The 25,545-nt window shown below is 47.7% G+C and overlaps 1 protein-coding gene across 2 annotated transcripts in view; it reads right to left on the reverse strand.

Moving 5' to 3' along the window:
* LOC145359958 (rho guanine nucleotide exchange factor 12-like) overlaps positions 1-25,545 on the reverse strand; it is a 156,698-nt gene that overhangs the window by 130,676 nt on the left and 477 nt on the right. Inside the window, exon 1 of one of the 2 annotated variants that reach the window (XM_080214850.1) lies at positions 24,988-25,173. The exons of the other annotated variant lie outside the window; for it this stretch is intronic. Coding sequence (XP_080070976.1) covers positions 24,988-25,052 — 65 coding nt within the window. The 5' untranslated portion in view covers positions 25,053-25,173. Of the gene's footprint in view, positions 1-24,987; positions 25,174-25,545 lie in introns of those variants that run through there. 2 annotated transcript variants of the gene reach the window in all.

The raw sequence follows: 25,545 nt of genomic DNA on the forward strand, positions 1-25,545 counted from the left end.
CGCAGGGACACAGCGGCGCGCGGGCACGCAGGGACACAGCGGCGCGCGGGCACGCAGGGACACAGCGGCGCGCGGGCACGCAGGGACACAGCGGCGCGCGGGCACGCAGGGACACAGCGGCGCGCGGGCACGCAGGGACACAGCGGCGCGCGGGCACGCAGGGACACAGCGGCGCGCGGGCACGCAGGGACACAGCGGCGCGCGGGCACGCAGGGACACAGCGGCGCGCGGGCACGCAGGGACACAGCGGCGCGCGGGCACGCAGGGACACAGCGGCGCGCGGGCACGCAGGGACACAGCGGCGCGCGGGCACGCAGGGACACAGCGGCGCGCGGGCACGCAGGGACACAGCGGCGCGCGGGCACGCAGGGACACAGCGGCGCGCGGGCACGCAGGGACACAGCGGCGCGCGGGCACGCAGGGACACAGCGGCGCGCGGGCACGCAGGGACACAGCGGCGCGCGGGCACGCAGGGACACAGCGGCGCGCGGGCACGCAGGGACACAGCGGCGCGCGGGCACGCAGGGACACAGCGGCGCGCGGGCACGCAGGGACACAGCGGCGCGCGGGCACGCAGGGACACAGCGGCGCGCGGGCACGCAGGGACACAGCGGCGCGCGGGCACGCAGGGACACAGCGGCGCGCGGGCACGCAGGGACACAGCGGCGCGCGGGCACGCAGGGACACAGCGGCGCGCGGGCACGCAGGGACACAGCGGCGCGCGGGCACGCAGGGACACAGCGGCGCGCGGGCACGCAGGGACACAGCGGCGCGCGGGCACGCAGGGACACAGCGGCGCGCGGGCACGCAGGGACACAGCGGCGCGCGGGCACGCAGGGACACAGCGGCGCACGGGCACGCAGGGACACAGCGGCGCACGGGCACGCAGGGACACAGCGGCGCACGGGCACGCAGGGACACAGCGACGCGCGCACGCAGGGACACTGCGACGCGCGCACGCGCGCACACGCAGGGACACAGCGACGCGCGCGCGCGCGCACACACAGGGACACAGCGACGCGCGCGCGCGCGCACACGCAGGGACACAGTGACGCGCGCGCGCGCACACGCAGGGACACAGCGACGCGCGCGCGCGCACACGCAGGGACACAGCGACGCGCGCGCGCGCACACGCAGGGACACAGCGACGCGCGCGCGCGCACACGCAGGGACACAGCGACGCGCGCGCACACGCAGGGACACAGCGACGCGCGCGCACACGCAGGGACACAGCGACGCGCGCGCGCGCACACGCAGGGACACAGCGCCGCGCGCGCGCGCACACGCAGGGACACAGCGCCGCGCGCGCGCGCACACGCAGGGACACAGCGACGCGCGCGCGCACGCGCGCACACGCAGGGACACAGCGACGCGCGCGCGCGCACACGCAGGGACACAGCGACGCGCGCGCGCGCACACGCAGGGACACAGCGACGCGCGCGCGCGCACACGCAGGGACACAGCGACGCGCGCGCGCGCACACGCAGGGACACAGCGACGCACGCGCGCGCACACGCAGGGACACAGCGACGCACGCGCGCGCACACGCAGGGACACAGCGACGCACGCGCGCGCACACGCAGGGACACAGCGACGCACGCGCGTGCACACGCAGGGACACAGCGACGCGCGCGCGCACACGCAGGGACACAGCGACGCGCGCGCGCACACGCAGGGACACAGCGACGCGTGCACACAACAAAACAACATCCAGGACCACCAGTTACATCATACAGTTCTGAATCATCAATAGTCATGGGTGAGGTGCCTGAAGATTGGAGAGTGGCGAATGTTGTGCGTTTGTTTAAAAAGGGCTGCAGGGAAAAGCCTGGGAACTACAGGCCAGTGAGCCTCACATCTGTGATGGGTAAATTGCTGGAAGGTATTTTGAGAGACAGACTCTATTGGCATTTAGAGACACAAGGACTGATTAGGGACAGTCAGCATGGCTTTGTGAGTGGAAAATGATGTCTCAGAAATTTGATTGGGGTTTTTAAGAGGGGTAACCAATAAGGTAGATAACGGCAGTGGATGTTGTCTACATGGACTTTAGCAAGGCCTTCTAACAAGGCACCGCATCGTAGGTTATTGCATAAAGTTAAATCTCATGGGATCCAAGGTGAGGTAGCTAAATGGATATAAAATTGGATTCTTGATAGAATGTGGAGATGCCGGTGTTGGACTGGGGTAAACACACAGGATTGGCATTCCAATCATATCTTAATTGAGTTTGTGTTTTTATATGCCCTGTTTGTGAACAGAACTCCCACTCACTTGATAAAGGGGCAGCGCTCTGAAAGCTTGTGGCTTGTGCTAGCAAATAAACCTGTTCGACTTTAACCTGGTGTTGTGAGACTTCTTACTGTTCTTGACAGAAGCCAGAGGGTGGTTGTAGAGGGTTGTTTTTCAAACTAGAGGCCTGTAACCAATGGTGTGCCTCAGGGTCAGTGCTGGGTCCACTGTTATTTGTCATTTATATTAATGATTTGGATGAGAATATGGGAGGCATGGTTAGTAAGTTTGCAGATAACACCAAGATTGGTGGCATAGTGGCCAGTGAAGAAAGTCGTCTCCAACTGCAACAGATCTTGATCAATTCAGCCAGTGGGCTGATAAATGGCAGATGGAGTTTAATTTTAACAAATGCAAGGTGCACTCTCTCTTTTCCTTCTCTATGAACGGCATGCTTTGTATGGTGCGCAAGAAACAAAACTTTTCACTGTATACTAATATGTGTGACAATAATAAACCAAATCAAAATCAAATATCTGTCAATTTTAGTTTCAAAACCTCCAACTCATTCTTGGCAATGTTTTCAGGAGAGGAAATTCCAGGTTTAATATAGCCTGTGTGTGAAAAGTGTGCTTCTTCATATCACTCCTGAACAGTCACTTATTCTGAACAATTCATCAGAAGAATCAGTTTCTACTCAATCAAATTCTTTATGATTTTGATCAGCCCTTAATTGAAGGCAAGCCAAGTTTATGTAACCTGCCCTGGTGTAAACCAGTTGATTTTAATTCGGGTGAATATATGCTGCTGCCTCTCTAAGGTCAATATCTTGAAGCTGACAGTAGTACTCAAGACAGGGCCAAAAGGAAGCTCCTCCAAAACACTCACTACCGTCCCTTTCCCCAACCTTATTCAGGTAACAGCCAGTTTTCATTGTTTGCTGCAACCATATATTAGCTTTTGGAGATTTGCATAAATCACTTTGCTCCGCTATAACTTCTAGTCCCGCATCATTCAGAAACTACAGAGACAAGGGAGAGAAACACACACACACAAGAGAGGAATAATGAAAAATAGGAATTCAAACATGATAGGAAGAAAGAAAAATGCATAGCGAGTTGAGAAAGTTTAGTAAAGTGGAAAACAAAGAGCTTGCCCTCTGCTCCATTATGGTTTAAACAGGAATGCAATAACTTGCATGTCACCAACTTGACAAATCTATTAATTTGTGATAAAACATTGAAATCCTTGCCAATGGTGTCTACAGAACATTATTTTTTCTCTTATTAATGTTGATATTCAAATCATATCATGGTATAATTTCACCCTCATTACAATTCTTCTTTGGCTCAGAACTCAAGCAGAAAAGTGAATAGGTCGATAATTAAATCTACTGGCAAGTTACTTCTGAAAACACCCTGAAAAACACATTAAAATATTTGTTCCCAATGTCAGTGGCAAAGCTGAGAAGTTGAAAAGTAATGCGAGCAAAGGAAGCGAGGAACAGGAGAGGCTCTTCTGCTAAGTGATCATAGACCACAAATTCTCATTCTGCTCACCAGGCAAACAAGCAAATGGATATTGGATGTGACCAATGTCAATGGATGCAGCACCAAAAAACCAAGCAAGTCAGAAAAAGATGCCTCTGCTTGAGAGCAGACAGCGATGCACTAGAGTTTAGAACACAGCCCATGTGTGACTCTGTGTCAAATAGACAAGAATATTCCAAATACACTGGAGGATTTGATAAGATAACACGAAAAATATTCCAACAGCAACAATGCAACTGAGGGAGAGAGACAGGCGCTACATAGTGATTGTCAGCTGGCAGAGTGGTCTGCTGCTTCCAGTCCAGATTTTTTTTATTGAATTCAAATTCCACCATCTGTGGTGAGATTTGGACCCGGGTCCCCAGAGCATTAGCTGAGTTTCTAGATTAATAGTCTAGCTATAATGCCACTAGGCCATCACCTCCCACTGATTGTACAGCAGCTAAATAGCAGAAGTTGATACTGGGTTTCAAATAGACTTTAAACATCTGAGCCACGGACTCCACATCCACAAAGAAATCAAATGCCCGCAACAGTGAAACTGAGTTTAAGATCACCATCATCTTCTGCTCTTTCTTCCAGAAGAAGTCAAACTAAGCAAGGTTCAGAACAACCCTGAGCAGCTTGACAAAAACTCAAAAGGCAATTTAAAAGGACACTGATTAAAAAAAGAGCGCGAATGAAAGTGAGAGGGAAGGGTTGACAAGAAGGCTGCTGCCTCTCCCTTCACTCCCCACGGCTACCCTCACTGGAAGAAGTCTCGCAACACCAGATTAAAGTCCAACAGGTTTATTTGGTAGTAAGGAACGTAGTAGTGATTGGAGATAGTGGGGTGAAGAGTATTGACACTGTCCTTTGTCACAATGACAAAGTGCACAGAAGGGTGTGTTGTCTGCCTGGTGCTCGGGTACAGGATGTCGCAGCTGGGCTGCAGAGGAACCTGGAGTGGGAGGGTGAGAACCCGGTCGTTGTAGTACATGTGGGTGCCGGCGACGTAGGCAAAGTGCGGACTGAGGATCTGGGGAGGGAGTATGAGAAGCTGGGAATGGAATTAAAAAGTAGAACCGACAAGGTGGTCGTCTCTGGGCTACTGCCTGAACTGAGTGCAGACGGGCGTAGGGTTGACAGGATAAAGGAAGTGAATGGGTGGCTCAGGGATTGGTGTGGGAGGAATGGGTTCGAATTTATGGGGCATTGGCACCAGTATTGGGGTAGGTGGGACTTGTTCGGGCGGGATGGGGTTGGTCTGAATCGTGCTGGGACCAGAGTGTTGGCGAATCGAGTAAAGAGGACTGTAGACAGGGCTTTAAACTAATTGGGGGGGGGGAGGGTGCGAGGGTAGGTGACGCTACGAGGTCTAAAGTTAAGGATAGGGTACAGGTAAGGGAAGAGGCCGAGGATGTCCCAATTGGTGGCGTTATGGCAAATAGGGTCCAGGTGAAGGCTGGGATGAAAGCTCTTTATCTGAATGCACGAAGCATTCGGAATAAAGTGGATGAGCTGGTGGCGCAGATCGACACAAATGGATACGATCTGGTGGCCATTACAGAGACGTGGCTGCAAGGTGACAGGGACTGGGAGATGAATGTACAGGGCTATCAAGTGTTTAGGAAGGATAGGCAGGAGGAAAGAGGGGGTGGCATAGCTCTGCTGATTAAGGATAGTATCAAGGTGGTAGCAAGGGATGATATCGGAGCCAAAGAGCAGAACGTGGAATCGTTGTGGGTGGAGATTAGGAACAGCAAAGGGAGGAAGACGCTGGTGGGTGTCGTCTATAGGCCCCCGAATAATGATCTGGAGGTGGGGCGGGCTGTTAACACGCAAATAAGTGCGGCGTGCAGGAATGGGACGGCAGTAGTTATGGGAGATTTCAATCTGCATATTGATTGGTCGACCCATGTTGGACGAGGTGGGCTCGAGGAGGAGTTCTTGGAATGCTGCCGGGATAATTTCCTTGAACAGTGTGTGTTGGAGCCGACGAGGGAGCGAGCTATCTTGGATCTGGTGCTATGTAATGAGGCGGGTAGAATTAGGGACCTTGCGGTGAAGGATCCTCTTGGAGAGAGTGATCATTGTATGGTGGAGTTTCTGGTGCAGATGGAGGAGGAGAAAGTGGGTTCCCGGACACGCGTCCTTTGTTTGAATAGAGGGGAGTATGGTAGAATGAGAGAAGAATTGGCAAATGTGGACTGGGGGAGTGCGTTGGAAGGTAGGTCTGCTGAGGAGCAGTGGAGGATCTTTAAGGAGATCTTTCTTGGTGCTCAGCAGAAATTTATTCCGATGGTTAAAAAGGACAGTAGGAAGAGAGGTAATAAGCCGTGGATAACGAAGGAGGTGAAGGAAAGTGTTAAATTAAAAGCGGAGGAATTTAGAGTAGCTAAGAGCAGTGGGCGAGAAGAGGATTGGGAAAGGTTTAAATGTCAACAAAGATTGACAAAGAAGTTGATAAAGGAGGGTAGGAGAAGCTATGAGGCTGGGCTAGCGCTTAATATAAAAAAGGATAGCAAGAGTTTTTATAAATATATAAAAAGGAAGAGGCTGGCTACGGTGAACGTTGGTCCTTTAGAGGATGAGAAAGGGGAGCTAGTGGTAGGGGATGGGGATATGGCTAAGGTCTTGAATAACTTTTTTGTTTCTGTCTTCACGGAGGAAGACGTGAATAATTTGCCGGGTGTTAGTGATGGAAAGGTGGTAGGACTGGAGGGTCTTAATGACATTACTGTTACTAGAGAGGTGGTGCTCGACAGACTGGAGGGGCTGATTGTGGACAAGTCCCCAGGACCGGATGGAATGCATCCGAGGGTTCTGAAAGAAATGGCGGAGGTGATAGTGGATGCCTTGGTGGTTATTTTCCAGACGTCGCTGGATTCCGGGGAAGTGCCGGAAGATTGGAAAAAGGCTAATGTTACGCCGTTGTTTAAGAAGGGTGCCAGGCAAAAGGCGGGGAATTATAGGCCGGTTAGTTTAACGTCTGTTGTAGGTAAAATGTTAGAATCCGTCATTAAGGAGGAAATTGCGAGGCATCTTGAAGGGAATTGCTTGATAGGGCGGACGCAACACGGTTTCATTAAAGGGAAGTCGTGTCTGACAAATTTACTGGAGTTCTATGAGGATGTGTCTAGGGCAGTGGATAGAGGAGAGCCGGTGGATGTGGTCTTTCTGGATTTTCAGAAGGCGTTTGACAAGGTACCTCACAAGAGGTTATTGCAGAAGGTCAGGGGACATGGAGTTGGGGGTAGGGTGTTAGCGTGGATAGAGGATTGGTTGTCAAATAGGAGGCAGAGAGTGGGGGTCAATGGGTGCTATTCGGATTGGCGGTTGGTGACTAGTGGGGTGCCCCAGGGGTCGGTGCTGGGGCCTCAGCTATTTACCATTTATATAGAGGAGGGAACCGAGTGCAGGGTGTCGAAATTTGCTGATGACACCAAAATTGGGGGAAAGGCAAATTGTGCGGAGGGTGTGGAGAGTCTGCAGAAGGATCTAGATAGGCTGGGCGAATGGGCCAGGAAATGGCAAATGGAATTTAATGTTGGCAAGTGTGAGGTGGTCCACTTTGGTAGGAATAATGGTAGGAAGGACTATTACTTACGTGGCGAAAAACTGCAGCAGGCGACGGTGCAGAGGGACCTCGGGGTCCTTGTGCATGAGTCGCAAAAACCCAGCTTGCAGGTGCAGCAGGTGGTCAGGAAGGCGAATGGGATGCTGGCCTTCATAGCGAGGGGGATTGAATATAAAAGTAGGGAGGTCTTGCTGCAGCTGTATAGGGCATTGGTGAGGCCGCAGCTGGAGTACTGTGTGCAGTTTTGGGCGCCGCACCTGCGCAAGGATATTTTGGCCTTGGAGGGAGTGCAGAGGAGGTTTACTAGGCTGATACCGGAGTTGAGGGGATTGAGCTATGAGGAGAGGCTGAATAAACTAGACTTGTACTCGTTAGAGTTTAGAAGAATGAGGGGAGATCTCATTGAGACGTATAAGATGATGAATGGGATGGATAGGATAGAGGTGGAGAGACTCTTCCCGCTCAAAAAAGACAGCAGGACTAGGGGGCACAGCCTCAAGATAAAGGGGAGGCGGTTTAGAACGGAGTTGAGGAGGAACTTCTTCACTGAAAGGGTGGTGAATCTCTGGAATTCTCTGCCCGTTGAAGTGGTGGAGGCTGCCTCGCTAAATATTTTTAAGAAGCGGGTTGATGGGTTCTTGATAAGAGAGGGGATTAAGGGTTATGGGGAGAGGGCGGGAAAGTGGAACTGAGCCACAACAGATCAGCCATGATCTTATTGAATGGCGGGGCAGGCTCGAAGGGCTAGATGGCCTACTCCTGCTCCTATTTCTTATGTTCTTATGTTCTTAAACACCACTAGGTTTCGGGGTTTGCCCTACATCAGGTGAGTAAGAGTTCTGATCAGAACCCCCACTCACCTGACGAAGGGGCAAACCCTGAAAGCTAGTGGCGTTTACTACCAAATAAACGTGTTGAATTTTAACCTGGTGTTGAGACATCTTACTGTGTTTACCCCAATCCAACACCAGCATCTCCACATCATGACTACCCTCACTGGCACAGTATGAAAGTTTACACATCTCTGTGACTCAGCAACTTAAAACACACACCTATTGACAAACCATTCATTTAACAGGTGGTCATCTCTACAACTTCCCACCCCCTCACTTGAGGGGCTGGGGATTCAATGCACACCAGTTTGGCAAGTCATAGTTAGTAAATACACATTGACAATCATCTATACACAAGAAAGGTTGTTCACACAGACTCCCGCGTAGCAACAAGAGCTAGTCACTGATTCTCACTGCTCCCTTCTCAATCTGTATCGTAAGCTACATGAACCTGAACAGGTCACTTTCTAAACTTCGCTCCCACTGTCCCCACTGAGCATTACAAAACATTTACCTCCTGATCACCATCTGTGTGTGCGCAAATTAATCTCCATTTTCCCTACTTTACACCAGTAACAACACTTCATTGGCTGAAAAATGTTCTGAAATATGCCAAGGTTGTGAAAGGTGATATAGAAATACACATCATGACCATCTTGGGCAATGACAGTGCGATCATAGTCTCTATCTTGTGTTCCTGCAACTCCACATCTGACCCTCTTCAGTTCCCAACATGTCACCCCTTTCCCCAATCTCACCTTCTCCATCCAGCTCATTCTGCACATTGCTCTCTCACACTGCTCACATGCCCACTCTCCTGTCTGCCCCCTGCCTGGCCTTTTGTCCCAGGCACCTCCTAAAGTCGCTTGGACCTTGTACATCTTTAGACTACAGGAGCGAAGCTGACCTGCACTTAAGGTTTTTCGAGCAACATGCACTGAAACTTCAGTGGGACACATTCAATAACTTAGAGAACAAATCTCCCCTTGAAACTGAAATTCAATGGTTATATTTACCCTTTTATTGAGCCTCAAAATGATTTAAACCGGTGACAGATTCAGCCAGCTCAATCCTGACAGAGTCTGGGATACGTAGGGCGCCACGGTGGCACAATGGTTAGCACTTCCATCTCACAGCGCCAGGCACTCGGGTTCAATTCCTGGCTTGGGTCACTGTCTGCATGGGTTTCCTCCGGGTGCTCCAGTTTCCTCCCCTAGTCAAAAGGTGAGTTGGCCATGCTAAATTGCCCTTGAATATCAGGGGAACTAGCTAGAGTAAATACATGGGGTTATGGGGATAGGGCCTGGGTGAGATTGTGATGGGTGCAGACGGCCTCCTTCTGCACTGTAGGATTTTATGAAGTAAAAAGTCTGACAACACCAGGTTTTATATGCTCTGTCTGAGGCCAGAACTCTCCATTCACCTGAAGAAGAGGGAATCCCCTCGGAAGCTTGTGAGTTTACTATCAAATAAATCGGTTGGACTGAAACCTGGCGTTGTCAGACTGTTTACTGTGTTTACCCCAGTCCAACGCCGGCATATCCACATTGGGATTTTATGAATACAGTGATCTATATCCAGACACCATGATGCACAAGGTAAACAGTGATCAATATTCAGACACCCTGTATGTCTAGGACAAGGAAGAAGAGAAAGGCTTTTAGCAAGAGGGCAATCTGTTTGTGAAGCCACAGGACATTGGAACGATATTAAATGAATACTTCTCATTGGTCTTCATTCAGGAAAAGGAGAACCTGGGTATAGAATTCAGGAAAAGGGACTGTGAGGAACTTGAGCAGTTTGACACAGGAAATGGGGAGGTATTGGAGGCTCTGATGGGCTTAAAAATGGACAAATCCCCAGGCTAGATGAACTGCATCCTAGGCTGCTGTGGGAGGCAAGGCAAGGAATTGCATGGGTTCTGACACAAATTTTAATTCCTCTCTGGCCAGAGCAGAAGTGCCAGAGGCTAATGTGGTTTTCAAGAAGGAAGTTAGTGATGAATCAGGAAATTACAGACCAGTGAATCTCACGTCAGTGGTAAGGAAACTACTGAAGAAAATTCTGAAGCAGGGAATTAATCTCCATTTAGAAAGGCATGAGTTGATTAGGGATAGTCAGCATGGCTTTGTCAGAGCGAGGTCAGGCCTAACAAATTTAATAGAATTTTTTGAAAATGCGATCGAGCGTGTGGATGAGGGAAGTGTAGTCGATGTAGTTTATCTGGATCTTAGCAAAGCCTTTGACAAGGTCCCAAATGGGAGACTGTTTGGGAAGGCTGAAGCACATGGAAATCAGAGAAACATGGCGAGATGGATCAGAAACTTGCTTGTAATAGGACACAAAGAGTGGTGGCAGGGGGATATTTGAGTGACCGGAGGCAATGTCCTGTGGCATACCACAAGATTCAGTACTGGGACCATTATTGTTTGTTATATACATAAATGATACAGATGAGAATGCAGGTGGATGATAAGTAAGTTTGCAGATGAAAACAAGATTGGTAGGGTGGTTAATCATGAAGGAGGTGGTAGGTTACAGGAAGATATAGATGGGTTGGTCAGATGGGCAGAGCAGCAGCAGATAGTATTTAACCCTAATAAGTGATGCACTTTGGAAGAAGTAACAAGACAAGAATAAAGAAAAGGGACAGTCCCTTCAGCCCTCCAAGCCAGCGCCAATCATGATGCCCTAACTAAACTATTTCCTCCATATCTGTGTACCCATCCAAATGTTGCTAATGTGCCTGCTTCCACCACCTCCTCTGATGTACATTCCAGGCACCTACCACTCTCTATGTGAAAAACTTCCCCCATACATCTCCCTTAAACTTTCCCCCTCTCACCTTGAACCTGTGCCCCTTTGTAATTGACACTTCCACCCTGGAAAAAAGCCTCTGACTATCCAACCTGTCTATGCCTCTCATCATTCTGTAGATCTCTATCAGGTCTCCCCTCAGCTCCCGTCTTTCCAGTGAAAACAATCCTAATTTATTTAACCTCTCCTTGTAGCTAACACCCTCAAGACCAGGCAACTTCCTGGTGAACCTTCTTTGCGCTCTCTCCAAAGCTTCCACGTCCTTCTGGCATTGTGGTGATCAGAACTGCCCGTAATACTCCAATTGCAGTCTATATAGCTGCAACATGATTTGACTATTCTTGTACTCAGTGCCAAGGCTGATGAAGGCAAGCATGCCATATGCCTTCTTAATCACCTTGGCCAACATTGTTGCCACTTTTAGGGAACTGTGGATCTGCACGCTCAGATCCCTCTGTATCTTAATGCTCCTAGAGGTTCTGCCATTTATAGTGTAATTCACACCTAAATTTGAACCTCCAAAATGTATCACCTCGCTTTTGTCCAGATTAAACTCAAGCTGGAAGTATTTAATGAACAGCAGGACACTGGGAAGCTCAGAGGAACAGATGGATCTTAGGTAATTATTCACAGATCCAAAGTTGACAGAGCAGGTGAATAGGATAGTTAAGGCGGCTCATGGGACATTTGCTTTTATTTGTCATGGCACAGAATATAAGAGAAGGAGGTTATGTTGGAACTGTACAGAGTGTTGGTGAGGCCACTGTGCAGTTCTAGTCACTTCACTATAGGGAGAACGTGATAGCACTAGAGGGGATACAGAAGAGATTCATGCCTGGGATGGAACTTTTTAACTATAAGGAGAGAACATAAGAACTAGGAGCAGGAGTAGACCATCTAGCCCCTCGAGCCTGCCCCGCCATTCAATAAGATCATGGCTCATCTGAAGTGGCTCAGTTCCACTTTCCCACCTGCTCCCCATAACCTTTAATCCCCTTGCCTATCAAAAACCTATCTACCCGCATCTTAAATATATTTAGCGAGGCAGCCTCTACCACTTCAACAGGCAGAGAATTCCAGAGATTCACCACCCTTTGAGTGCAGAAGTTCCTCCTCAACTCTGTTCTAAACTGCCCCCCCCCCCTTATCTTGAGGCTGTGCCCTCTAGTCCTGCTGTCCTTTCTGAGCGGGAAGAACCTCTCCACCTCTATCCTATCCATCCCATTCATCATCTTATACATCTCAATAAGATCCCCCCCTCATCCTTCTAAACTCCAACGAGTACAAGCCCAGTCTATTCAGCCTCTCTTCATAGTTCAAACCCCTCATCTCCGGTATCAGCCTAGTGAACCTCCTCTGCACTCCCTCCAAGGCCAAAATATCCTTGTGCAAGTGCAGTGACCAAAACTGCACACAGTACTCCAGCTGCGGCCTCACCAGTGCCCTGTGCAGTTGCAGCAAGACCTCCCTGCTTTTATATTCAATCCCCCTCGCTATGAAGGCCAGCATCCCATTTGCCTTCCTGACCACCTGCTGCACCTGTAGGCTGGGTTTTTGCGACTCATGCACAAGAACCCCCAGGTCCCTCTGTACCGTAGCATGCTGCAGCTTTTCGCCCTTTAAATAGTAGTCCCTCCTACTATTACTCCTACCAAAGTGGATAACCTCACACTTGCCAACATTGTATTCCATCTGTCAGGTCCTCTCCCCCTCGCCCAGCCTATCTAGATCCCTCTGCAGACTTTCCACACTCTCCGCACAATTTGCTTTTCCACTTATCTTTGTCTCATCAGCAAATTTTGACACCCTACACTCAGCTCCCACCTCCCGATCATCTATATAAATGGTAAATAGCTGAGGCCCCAGCACCGACCCCTGGGGCACTCCACTAGTCACCAACCGCCAATCCGAATAGCACCCATTGACACCTACTCTCCGCCTCCTATTTGACAGCCAATCCTCTATCCACTCTAACGCCTTATGCCCAACTCCATGCCCCCTAGCCTTCTGCAACAACCTTTTGTGCGGCACCTTATCAAACGCCTTCTGAAAATCGAGAAACACCACATCCACCGGTTCCCCTCCATCCACCGCACTAGACACATCCTCATAGAATTCCAATAAATTCGTCAGACACGACTTCCCTTTAACGAATCCGTGCTGCGACTGCTCTATCAAACAATTCTTCTCTAGGTGCCTCGCTATTTCTTCTTTGATGACAGATTCAAGCATTTTTCCTACAACAGACGTTAAACTAACCGGCCTATAAAGGCCTTTTGCCTGCTACCCTTTTTAAACAGCGGCGTAACATTAGCCGTCTTCCAATCTTCCGGCACTTCCCCGGAATCCAGCGAGTTTGGAAAATAATCACTAAGGCATCCACTGTCACCTCTGCCATTTCCTTCAGAAACCTGGGATGCATTCCATCCGATCCTGGGGACTTGTACACCATCAGTCCCACTAGTCTGTCGAGCACTACCTCTCTAGTGACAGTAACCGCATTCAGGCCCTCAACTCCTACCATCCTTCTATCTTTAAAGAGACTGGATAGGCTTGGATTGTTTTCTTTAGAACAGAGAAGGCTGAGGGGAGACATGATTGAGGAGTATAAGATTATGAGGGGTATGAACAGGGCGGGTAGGGAGCAGCTGCTCCCTTTGGTTGATGGGTCAATCATGGAGGTGGTGGGGGGTGGGGGGGATAGTTTTAAGATAAGAGGCAAGGGGTTTGAGAAAACCATTTTCGGTCAATGTGGTGGGAATCTGGAATAATAGGCCTCAGAAGATAACGGAGGCCGGAAAACTATAACCTTTAGAAAATATTTGGACCAGTGCTCATAATATCCTAACATTCAAGGTACGAAACAAGTGCTGAAAAATGGGACTTCAGTGGGAGTTATTATCGGTGCAGACTCAATGGGCCAAAGGATATTTGCTGGCTGTGTGACTCCGGGGGGGGGTCAGGGATTGATATTCCGACACTGGGATATGCAGTGATCTATACTCAATCAATGGCTCATTTCCAGTAGGATGGTGCAATCTGACCATTCCTGCACTCCTCACATTTATCTTCTGTGGAAGTGTTACAGCCCATGTGTTTTTCTCTGCCCCAGTCTGCTCTTCAACTTCAGTCAGTCCATTGCAGCACGCCCTCTTCTCCCAGCCCCTCCCTGGTCAGTCCATATCAGATGGCCCAGTCCAGCCTGATAACTCAGCCTGACCCAGGAAGGAGATTGTGAGACTCTGCCCAGCACTGAAAGGCCATCATTGGCTCAGTGTTCCTGCAGAAACCATGTCGCTACCAAAAATTTATCAAACTATTAGACAAGTAATAAAATATGGAGTTCCAGCAGCTGGAACAGCTGTGGATTCAGCACCGTGCGATACTGTCCATGTCTCGTTCAGGTCCAGTAAGCCAATTGGCTGCTTAAAAAGCAGAAGAGCCAATTTCTTAGATGAACCTTGATTCCAACCTCACACTTGTTCCAGAACTGAAATGTCAGTGACTCCCGAGGATCTAACTCCACAACCTTCAATCATAGGCAGTAAAGTTACACAGAAACAGATTGTACTAACCAAACCAGGCAATGCTACAACAAAGGACCCTCAAAGTTTCCTGTACCGAGTTAATGTATAATGCAGGGGGTGACTCACATTCACTCATTCTTTATCACTGCTGCAATCATGCCAGGAGAGTCATGGGAGGTCTTGTACCTTCTGTATCTAACTCCGTGCTGTACCTGTCCTGGGAGTGTTTGATGGGAGACAGTGTAGAAGGAGCTTTACTCCGTATCTAACCCCGTGCTGTACCTGTCCTGGGAGTGTTTGATGGGAGACAGTGTAGAAGGAGCTTTACTCTGTATCTAACCCCATGCTGTACCTGTCCTGGGAGTGTTTGATGGGCGCAGTGTAGAGGGAGCTTTACTCTGTATCTAACCCCATGCTATACCTGTCCTGGGAGTGTTTGATGGGGGACAGTGTAGAGGGAGCTTTGCTCTGTATCTAACCCCGTGCTGTACTTGTCCTGGGAGTGTTTGATGGGCGCAGTGTAGAGGGAGCTTTACTCTGTATCTAACCCTGTGCTGTACCGGTCCTGGGAGTGTTTGATGGGGACAGTGTAGAGGGAGCTTTACTTTGTATCTAACCCCGTGCTGTAGCTGTCCTGGGAGTGTTTGACGGGGGACAGTGTAGAGGAAGCTTTACTCTGTGCTGTGTGTTAACACTGGATTGCATTTTCAGGACTACTTCCCCCACCTTATGACTTAAAATCTAATTCCCAGCAGTCAACAATAACCTTACCCATAATTAAAGCCTGACATAACCAGTTGTTTGGAATCTGACATTCATCCAATTCTACTTTGCAACATTTAAAGTTTATAGAAAATTATTTATGATGATGTCATGTAGGCTTGCAGTGCCAAAAGGCCGGGGAGGAAGAACACGTCTGAAACAGGTTTTCCACACGTTGGCAAATCAGGAAGCTACAAAGCTTCAGCAGGAGGATGTTGTGTAGACTCAGCTTCTGTAGTCATTAAAGCAGCAGCAATGAAAGGGTGAATGTGCCTATAATGAGAGGCCAGCACATTGGGAACTGGAACATTAATTACACGCCTGTCTCTGCCTCGGCCCACACACCTATTTATAGAATCCTGATGCAGGCAGAATGAGTCTACACCCAGACTGCGAGTCAGCAGCTCTCTGCAATAATTAACAGGCGGAGGGAGTCTCATCTACTGCACAGGATGTAAAGCTGCGGCATCGAGGCAGCACAGTGTTTGACAACATTTCGTCACAGCTAAAGGCACAGGAGCCACTGCGCCAAGTATATTCCAAATCCAATCAGAATTCCTGCACTCAAAATCTTCTCAATGCCTGCTCCCTCTGCCTTGATGCACTGACCCACCAGAAGCCTTTGACAAGGTCCCGCATGAGAGGTTAGTTAGGAAGGTTCAGTCACTAGGTATACATGGAGAAGTAGTGAATTGGATTAGACATTGGCTCAATGGGAGAAGCCAGCGAGTGGTAGTGGAGGATAGCTCCTCTGAGTGGAGGCCTGTGACTTGTGGTGTACCACAGGGATCGGTGCTGGGTCCATTGTTGTTTGTCAATGATCTGGATGATAATGTGGTAAATTGGATCAGCAAATTTGCTAATGATACAAAGATTGGAGGTGTACTGGACAGTGAGGAAGGTTTTCAAAGCTTGCAGAGGGATTTGGACCAATTAAAGAAATGGGCTGAAAAATGGCAGGTGGAGTTTAATGCAGACAAGTGTGAGGTATTGCATTTTGGAAGGACAAACCAAGGTAGAACGTACAAGGTAAATGGTAGGACACTGAAGAGTACATTAGAACAAAGGGATCTGGGAGTACAGATACATAATTCCCCAAAAGTGCCGTCACAGGTAGATAGGGTCGTAAAGAGTGCTTTTGGTACATTGGCCTTTATAAATCAAAGTATTGAGTATAAGAGTTGGAATGTTATGGAGAGGTTGTATAAGACATTGGTGAGGCCGAATTTAGAGTATTGTGTGCAGTTTTGGTCACCTAATTGCAGGAAGGATATTAATAAGATTGAAAGAGTGCAGAGAAGGTTTACAAGAATGTTGCCACGACTTGAGAAACTGAGTTAGAGAGAGAGATTGAATAGGTTAGGATTTTATTCCCTGGAGTGTAGAAGAATGAGGGGAGATTTGATAGAGGGGTATAAAATTATGATGGGTATAGATAGAGTGAATGCAAGCAGCTTCTTCCACTGAGGCTAGGGGAGAGAAAAAAACCAGAGGACATGGGTTAAGGGTGAAGGGGGGAAAAGTTTAAAGGGAATATTAGAGGAGGGGCGGGGGGGGGGCTTCTTCACACAGAGACTGATGGGAGTGTGGAATGAGCTGCCAGATGAAGTGGTAAATGCGGGCTCACTTTTAACATTTAAGAAAAACTTGGACAGGTACACGGATGTGAGGGGTGTGGAGGGATATGGTCCAGGTGCAGGTCAGTGGGACTAGGCAGAAAAATAGTTCGGCACAGCCAAGGGCCAAAAGGCCTGTTTCTGTGCTGTAATGTTCTACGTTCTATGGTTCTAGGTCAAGGAAGAGGAGTGTGTCCTGGTAAAACACTCTTGCTCCAAGCTGTGAACATACATGACTGAGTAAAGTTGGTCAACAATTTGATCGATTTTCTACCAACTGAGCAACCAGTGCTCCAGCAACCCAGCTCAACATCAATGAGACAGCATCAAGCTTTCAACCAGTTCACACCCACTGCTAAAGGGAATGCTTCAAACACCAACCTGTTGCTTCACTGCACTTAGACACCATTCCTTACCTTACCAAAATCTCCAAAGGGGTTTTTCGGAGCATTATAGAACATAGAACATTACAGCGCAGAACAGGCCCTTCGGCCCACGATGTTGCGCCGACCAGTTAAAAAACAATGACCCACTAACCTAAACCAATCCCTTTTCGTCCATAAACCTATCCACGGATCTCGTAAACGCCCCCAAACTAGGCACATTTACAACTGCAGCAGGCAGGGCATTCCAATCCCTCACCACCCTCTGGGTAAAGAACCTACCCCTGACATCCGTCCTATAACTACCCCCCCTTATCAAACAATAGCGGACAGACCACACATGCAGATGCTAGGTCAGATGGCCAGTGAGATAAATTTGAAGGACCATAAGACATAGGAGCAGAATTAGGCCACTCGGCCCATCTAGTCTGCTCCACCATTCAATCATGGCTGATATTTTTCTCATCCCTATTTTCCTACTTTATCTCCATAACCCCTATCCCCTTGATTAATCAAGAACCTATCTATCTCTGTCTTACAGACACTCAGTGACCTGGCCTCCACAGCCTTCTGCAGCAAAGAGTTCCACAGATTCACCACTCTCTGGCTTAAGAAATTCCTCCTTATCTCTGTTTTAAAGGATCGTCCCTTTAGCCTGAGGTTGTGCCCTCTGGTTCTAGTTTTTCCTACTAGTGAAAACATCCTCTCCATGTCCACTCTATCCAGGGCCTCGCAGTATCCTGGAAGTTTTAGTAAGATCCCCCCTTCATCCTTCTAAACTCCAATGAGTACAGGCCCAGAGTCCTCAAACGACAAGCTCTTCATTCCAGGGATCCAAGAAGTGTCCTAAGAAAAGAACAAGATACAGAGGGGCTTAGGGACAGAATTCCAGATCTCAGATACCCAAAGGCACGATGGGGCAACTAAAATTAGGAACGCTTAAGACACCATAACCAGAAGTTCACAGAGATGATGGAAGATAGCACATGGTGTAAAAGGTCACTAGCTTAGAGAGAGGGCTAGGCCATGGAAAGATGAGAATTTTAAAGAGGAGCAGCAGGTAGGAGAGTGGAGAAGCCACAGTCAGATTAACTATCACCTTATTGAATGGTGGAATAGGCTCAAGGGGCCAAATAGCCTCTTCCTGCTTTTTTTTATAAATTGTTGCAGGACTGGAAGCCAACAAGGTAACAGATGACAGGACTTGGTTTGAGTTGGGACATGAGCAGAAGAGTTTTGAATGTGCTCAAATTTAGAAATTTGGATTTGGGAAGGCAGCCAGGAACCACTTTGATAAAGTTGGGCTAGCAAAGATACTGCTCTGCTCCCTGGAATGGCTCAGAGGGAGGTTCAAGGTCCAGTGGTGGTCAATGGTAGCGAATTAAATTGACCATATCAACAGGTCAATACAAAGCCAGGATTCTGATGTTTTACTGCATTGTTTCCTGTTACGATGGCCAGAGTTCAAGAGTTGGAGTGTAGAACGGGTTCACTGGAGAATCATGGACAGATGGCAACAACAACCACAGACATTCATGTGCTATTATAATTTCATGGCCAAGCTGACCATTACTGAAATCAAAGAATCACCAATTTTAAACTAATTTCAGAGAAACATTTTCCTTTTGCAGGAAGGATTAAATGCGACAAACCCAAGCTAATGAGGTGAAAGTCCAACAGCCTCTTATCTGCTACAGTACATCCCAGTTTATTTATTAGTCACATGTAGGCTTAGTTAACACTGCAATGAAGTTTCTGTGAAAATCCCCTAGTCACCGCACTCTGGCACTGTTCAGGTACACTGAGGGACAATTTAGCATGTCCTAAAAGAGACCTAACCCACACATCTTTCAGACTGTGGGAGGGAAAACAGAGCACCGGGAGGAAATCCATGCAGACACAAGGAGAATGTGCAGCCTCTGCACAGACAGGGAGCCAAGGCGGGTATCGAACCTGGCTCCCTGTCACTGTGAGGCAGCAGTGCTAACCACTGTATCATCATTTGTGTATAAGTTGTTGAGAGGTATTGATCGGGTGGATTCTCAGAAGTTTTTTCCCCAGGACTGAAATGGTTGCTACGACAGGACACAGGTTTAAGGTGATGGGGAGTAGGTACAGAGGAGACGTTGGGGTAAGTTTTTCACTCAGAAGGTGGTGGGTGAGTGGAATCGGCTGCTGGCAGTGGTGGAGGCAAATTCGATAGGGTCTTTTAAGAGATTTCTGGATGAGTACATGGGACTTAATAGGATTGAGGGTTATAGGTAGGTAAGCCTAGTAGGTAAAGATACGATCAGCGCAACTTGTGGGCCAAAGGGCCTGTTTGTGCTGTAGTTTTTTCTATGTTCTATCATGCCACCTGGTCCGCGAGAGACGAGCTTTGTCTCTGCAGCTCTGAATGCTGCAGTTTCTCAGCTTCAAGCTGCGGGTTGATCAACCTCAGAACATATCTCAATAACTTCCCCTCCGGAAACCGCATGGTAACCACTGCTCACCACACGTTTCATACACCTCAAAACACAAGAAACAAAGCCCAACCTGGAAAGAAAGATTGAGGGGCAGTGGGGAAACACCCATCCCAGTCAGTGAGAGGTTACACTATATTGGAGATGTTTAAACAGTAAACTTTCCACCAAGGAGTTCTCTTTCTGTAAACTTTGTAAACCAGCAGTCAGCACAACACGAATAAAGCAGGGACTCCCGACCAGACAGGTGACCAGCCCAGCACCAGATATAGAAAGTAAAATAACTGCTGTTAGCACAAACTCTTCTAATGATGATGATCAGTCCTCAGGGCAGTAAACCCATCAGACAAAAAGGTTGGTAATTAACTGTGCCTCACTCAGATTAAACAACTTCCATCCATGTCTCTACGAACAGCTACGCTCTTGGAAAGACTGAATATTCAACACTTACACTCATTTAGTCCAGGATAAATCCTATTTAATCTCAAAACCATTTTCAGCAACAAACTAAGAATATTCTTTAAAATGCTTGTCATATCTAGTAAATTCGGAATGCCAGTCCGCTTGGCTATGTTACACTGTTTGTATCAGCTGCTCCATCTTGCTGTTTTGGTTACACCCTGAGAGCAGCCACTTCATCACTCCTGATTCAAATATTGCTCAGACGTGCAAACACCTCTCCTACTCAGCTTTAATACATAATCTGGCTGTTCCAGTCTTCCCAAAATAGGGTGTTCCTTACCAGCTATGCCAGACTAGGTCCCACATTGCAGAGATTTCATCTCAATGTTCTAGAAAAAATGCAACAGCAACACAGTGGATTCAGCACACTTACCACTGGTCCAAGTTTCATTCATCACCTGAAGGCAGATTCACCAAAAAACCAACAGATCACAGATAATGCTTGTGGGATGGTGGAAATCCGGCACTGTACAGGAAATGTCCTAATTCAATTCTAGGAAAGGATCAACGTGAATGTTCAATCCCAAATACCACTCTGAGACATATCAGCCTGTAACAGGTGTGAAGCTAACAGCCTGACAATGGGAATGGATTTTTCAACCGTTTCCTTATATAACCAGCTTCATTCTAAACAAATGTTGTCCTAGATTTGGCCGGCATCAAACCCACCTATAGCTTTTCCATGGGAATTTGAACCAGAAATTGGTTGAACGTCATTTACTCTCTGCACCCTCTACAGAAGCTCCGAGACCAGTGTGAACTGAGCAAGCAATGGCAGAACTCCTTAACTCCTTAAGGATGAGCAGTGCAGCATTCAAATGAGAAAGAGCATGTTACAATACTGAAATTATGTCAAATTATGTACAGTAAGCAAGAGGGAGGGGAAAAAAAACATGGAATTGAGAGAGTGGGAGAGATATGAGACAGAAACAGAGTAAAAGCATATTTTCAATCTTTAAATTTTCAACAAAACTAAAATCTGACGGAATGAGACTCCACACTTATGAAAGCTAACATTCAGTGTCAGAGGGATTGTCTACAATATTCCTGCCTTGGGGACTCAATGCTGCCAACAAATCCCAAGATCTTTCTCAAGCAACAATATGTTGCTTATATACACACACAGCGCAGGAGTAAAAACAGAAAATGTGGAAAGAGTTCATTGTGATTCTTCTTCAGAACTAGAGCAACTTTACAAAGTATTTAGTGGAGAGGACTATACGGACTTGAATTGTTAACTCTATTTATTCAAAATGTCTCAATTTTCATTAAAATGTGGGAGTCTTTCTTAAAATGATTTCACATTCTCTTACTCTTCAGCTACATTTGTTAGAGTTTAGAAGAATGAGGGGAGATCTCATTAAGACGTATAAGATGATGAATGGGATGGATAGGATAGAGGTGGAGAGACTCTTCCCGCTCAAAAAAAGACAGTACGACTAGGGGCACAGCCTCAAGATAAAGGGGGAGCGGTTTAGAACGGAGTTGAGGAGGAACTTCTTCACTCAAAGGGTGGTGAATCTCTGGAATTCTCTGCCCGTTGAAGTGGTGGAGGCTGCCTCGCTCAATATTTTTATGACGCGGGTTGATGGGTTTTTGATAAGAGAGGGGATTAAGGGTTATGGGGAGAGGGCGGGAAAGTGGAACTGAGCCAAGACAGATCAGCCATGATCTTATTGAATGGCGGGGCAGGCTCGAAGGGCTAGATGGCCTACTCCTGCTCCTATTTCTTATGTTCTTATGTACGTTTATATTTGGTGCACTCCACCGTCAGATGCACAGAATCAAATCTCTATTTTGCTGCCTCCCAGTGTTTACACTGAGCAGCTTCCACTGTGTGAGCACACAAACTGTCCCCAGCTCCGAGCACGCATGCACATAACCATCCCCAGCTCCGGACCACTAAACAATCCGAATAACGACGGAATCCAATTCCAGCAGCAATGTGCCCTGAGCTTTACCCTTCTCCTCCTTTTTCTGCGAGGACCGTTGCTCCTTGTTGGGGTTCAAATCCTCTGACTCCTCACTCCCAAGGTCATTCTGTGAAGTGCATTTAACAGCAGGGTTCCTGGGAATGTTGGGGATTAGCATCATGGAGTATATTATTGTGGTGAGGATTAGGATTTTCCAGGACTTCATTGAGGTGTCGTGGCTACTCTTCACCAGATCTTCAATTAGTTCTCACAGCTTCACCTGAAGGTCCGAGATATTCAGCCAGGTCTGATTACAGTGTGCCAAATTCCATTTAAATAGCACCTTTCACCTAATGAAGGCTTGTAACAGGTGTTTTCCAGCTGGTTGTCATACATAACACACCCAGAGTATTCACTGATACAGTACGATTAGCATCTACTGCTGTAGATTATAAAGAGCCAAATTGGTTCAAGCTTAATCTCTTAGTAGAATAAGCTCAAGACTTACATTTACATAGCACCTGCCAGCATGTCCCAAAATGCTGAATAGCCAATGGTGTACTTTTGAAGTGTAGTCACTTTGTAAGTAGGAAATCTGGCTGTTAATTTGCATAAGGCAAGATCCCACAAACAGCAAAGTGTTGGCTGGACAATCAGTTTTGCATTTCTTCTAATCCAAGATTCCAGTTGAGGATAATTATTGTCAGTCGCTAGCGAGAACTCTCTGTTCTCCACCCAAATCACATCACCCAGAGAGGCAGACATTTGTACGTTCAATTTCACCTCACATCTGAAAGAAGCACTCCAACAGTGCACACTGGAGTGTCAACCGAGTTTACAGGTTCAAGTCTCTGGATGAACCTTACAACTCACAGGTGAGTGTGCTCATGAATTCAGGGCCCGCCTCAGGTTTTAAGCACATCACCTTGGTAATCATGCGAGCACAGCAATGCCAGAAGTGCCATTCTGCGAAGGGAATATTAAACACTTCTACCTATCTTGCAGGATGTAAAAGATCCCATGGGGCAATTGGAAGAGCAGGAGGGGAGGTTTTCCAGTCAGCTGTCTCAATCAACATAGCCAGAAACAGATTAACTGGTTACTCGTGATCTGTATCTTGTGCACCAGAGAAACAGGATGATCATTGTTGCTGAGCTTCCAGATAGTGAATTGGAAGCAAAACAAAGTTAGTAGCAACTCAGAGAGGATAGGTTATCCAAAAACAAACAGGTCTTTCCATTCTATTGATTTGTGTAAAATTGACACGCCTCTGAATAGCGCCTCTTTTCAAATGGTTCCTCATAGTCACCAAAAATTCAGTCCAAAACAGACTGTCCCAATAGGAACAATGCAACTAGAGTCAGAAAGACAAGGAGAAAACAGTATCTTGCATTCCCTGCTTGGTCACAAACTCCTCAATTTAATCCTGGAAACTTTTACACAATTTATTTTAGTTCTAATTCATTTTCAATAGTTCCTTTTGGGATGGACAAGTTGAGAAGCAGACTCATCTATATCTCATAGACATGCCCCTGCCCCTGGAACCAATAGCTGGGTCCATCATTAATGACACCCAGGATACCAACATACTGCATGATACCCTCATGTAATGCATTTCCAATCCTCTAACCACTGCAAAGCCACATTACTGCAGCAGGAACTGAACTTGATTGATTGTGTTTGTGCTGTAAATTGGGCCAATCCAATTCCTGAAATGCAGTGATGCAATCAAATCAATAACTCAATGTTTATTTATCAACTGAAAGTTGCCCGAATGTCCTTTGCTCAGATCAGCAATCCCTGGTCAGTCAAATTCACGACAATCACCGACTGCAATCTCTGCCATTTCTGACAATGAATTCTATTTCCATTTTGCTAAATCTCTGATCAAAAGCTCAGAATCTGATTGGCTACTTTCACATGGAAACATTTTTAACACAATGCTAAGAATTTCTATCTACCTGCTTTTAAAATTTTTACCATAAATGTTCTTAAATGTGGCAAATTTATCTTGCACTTTCACACAAACATGTCATTGTCAACTCAATGTTCCTCAGAAAACTCCAGCATTCTGTACCATTTTGCATTCCCCAATATTTGAGGGAAAAACTCAAGGAGACGCAAGGGTAGGATAAAAGATTTTGCCCTTTTCTATGAATTCATTTCACTCCAAGATGGTATCATGTTTCTGGGAATGTACAACAACAACTTTTTCTGAATCAAAACAACCCCGATCCCAACTTCGCTTCCCCCTTCCCCGGACAACTGCCCCTGTCACCTCTGTACAAGCAACCACATGCTGCTTGCTGGTTTAATGGCAGCCATTAACTTCTGGGTATTTGTCATTCCACTCCCTGGCATTATAATTATGCTGAAATCCTAGTGGGATATCATTAGGATTTACAGAGCCATGCCTACTGCACTTACAAGGGTAAAACTTTCAGTTTAACTTAAAAAAACAGCAGTAACAATCCCAGAGCAACATATAATTAAAACTGAATTTTAACTGGCTCTGCCACACTAAAGCCCCTACCCATCTGGGCAAGATTCCTGGTCTTCACAAAATTAGGAGGCCATTCAGTCCATCAAGCCTGTGCCAGCTGTTTGACATGGAGATGCCGGTGTTGGACTGGGGTAAACACAGTAAGAAGTCTCACAACACCAGGTTAAAGTCCAACAGGTTTATTTGGCAGCAAAAGCCACTAGCTTTTTGAGCCACTAGCTCTTTGAGACAGCTGTCCAATTAGCTGTGCCCTGCATTTCCTGGTACTCTGCAATGTTTCCTTTTCAACTGCTGATCCAATTATCTTTGAAAGTTACGATGAATCTGCCTCCATCACTCAATGCAAATGGTAAGTGTATAATTCTCACCTTGCTACTAGTTCTTTAGAGAAATACCTTCCATTTGTGTCCTCTGGATATGAAGTCTCTGCCATTTAGTTATTCAGTCAATATCTTTCATCATTTTGAACATCTCCACCAAATCTTCAATAAATTTTCTCTGTCGTAAGAGACAGCCCAGCTTGTCTCCACAGGCCCTCACTCCAGGTGACCCCTCATTCCCTCTCTACTGAATGTCCTGCACAACGTGACAGCACTTGGTGTGCAAAGTGGGGGTCCCGGGTAAAGGATGTGGGTGTTGGGGGCTTGTCCCGGGTAAAAGGGGCGGGGGGGGGCTTGTCCCGGGTAAAGGGGGCGGGGGGGGCTTGTCCCGGGTAAAGGGGGCGGGGGGGGCTTGTCCCGGGTAAAGGGGGCGGGGGGGGGCTTGTCCCGGGTAAAGGGGGCGGGGGGGGGGCTTGTCCCGGGTAAAGGGGGCGGGGGGGGGGCTTGTCCCGGGTAAAGGGGGCGGGGGGGGGGCTTGTCCCGGGTAAAGGGGGCGGGGGGGGGCTTGTCCCGGGTAAAGGGGGCGGGGGGGGGGCTTGTCCCGGG

The sequence above is a fragment of the Carcharhinus amblyrhynchos genome, chromosome 29 (assembly GCF_965287045.1).
Source record: "Carcharhinus amblyrhynchos chromosome 29, sCarAmb.v2.hapA, whole genome shotgun sequence".
NCBI classification, from domain to species: Eukaryota; Metazoa; Chordata; class Chondrichthyes; order Carcharhiniformes; family Carcharhinidae; genus Carcharhinus; species Carcharhinus amblyrhynchos.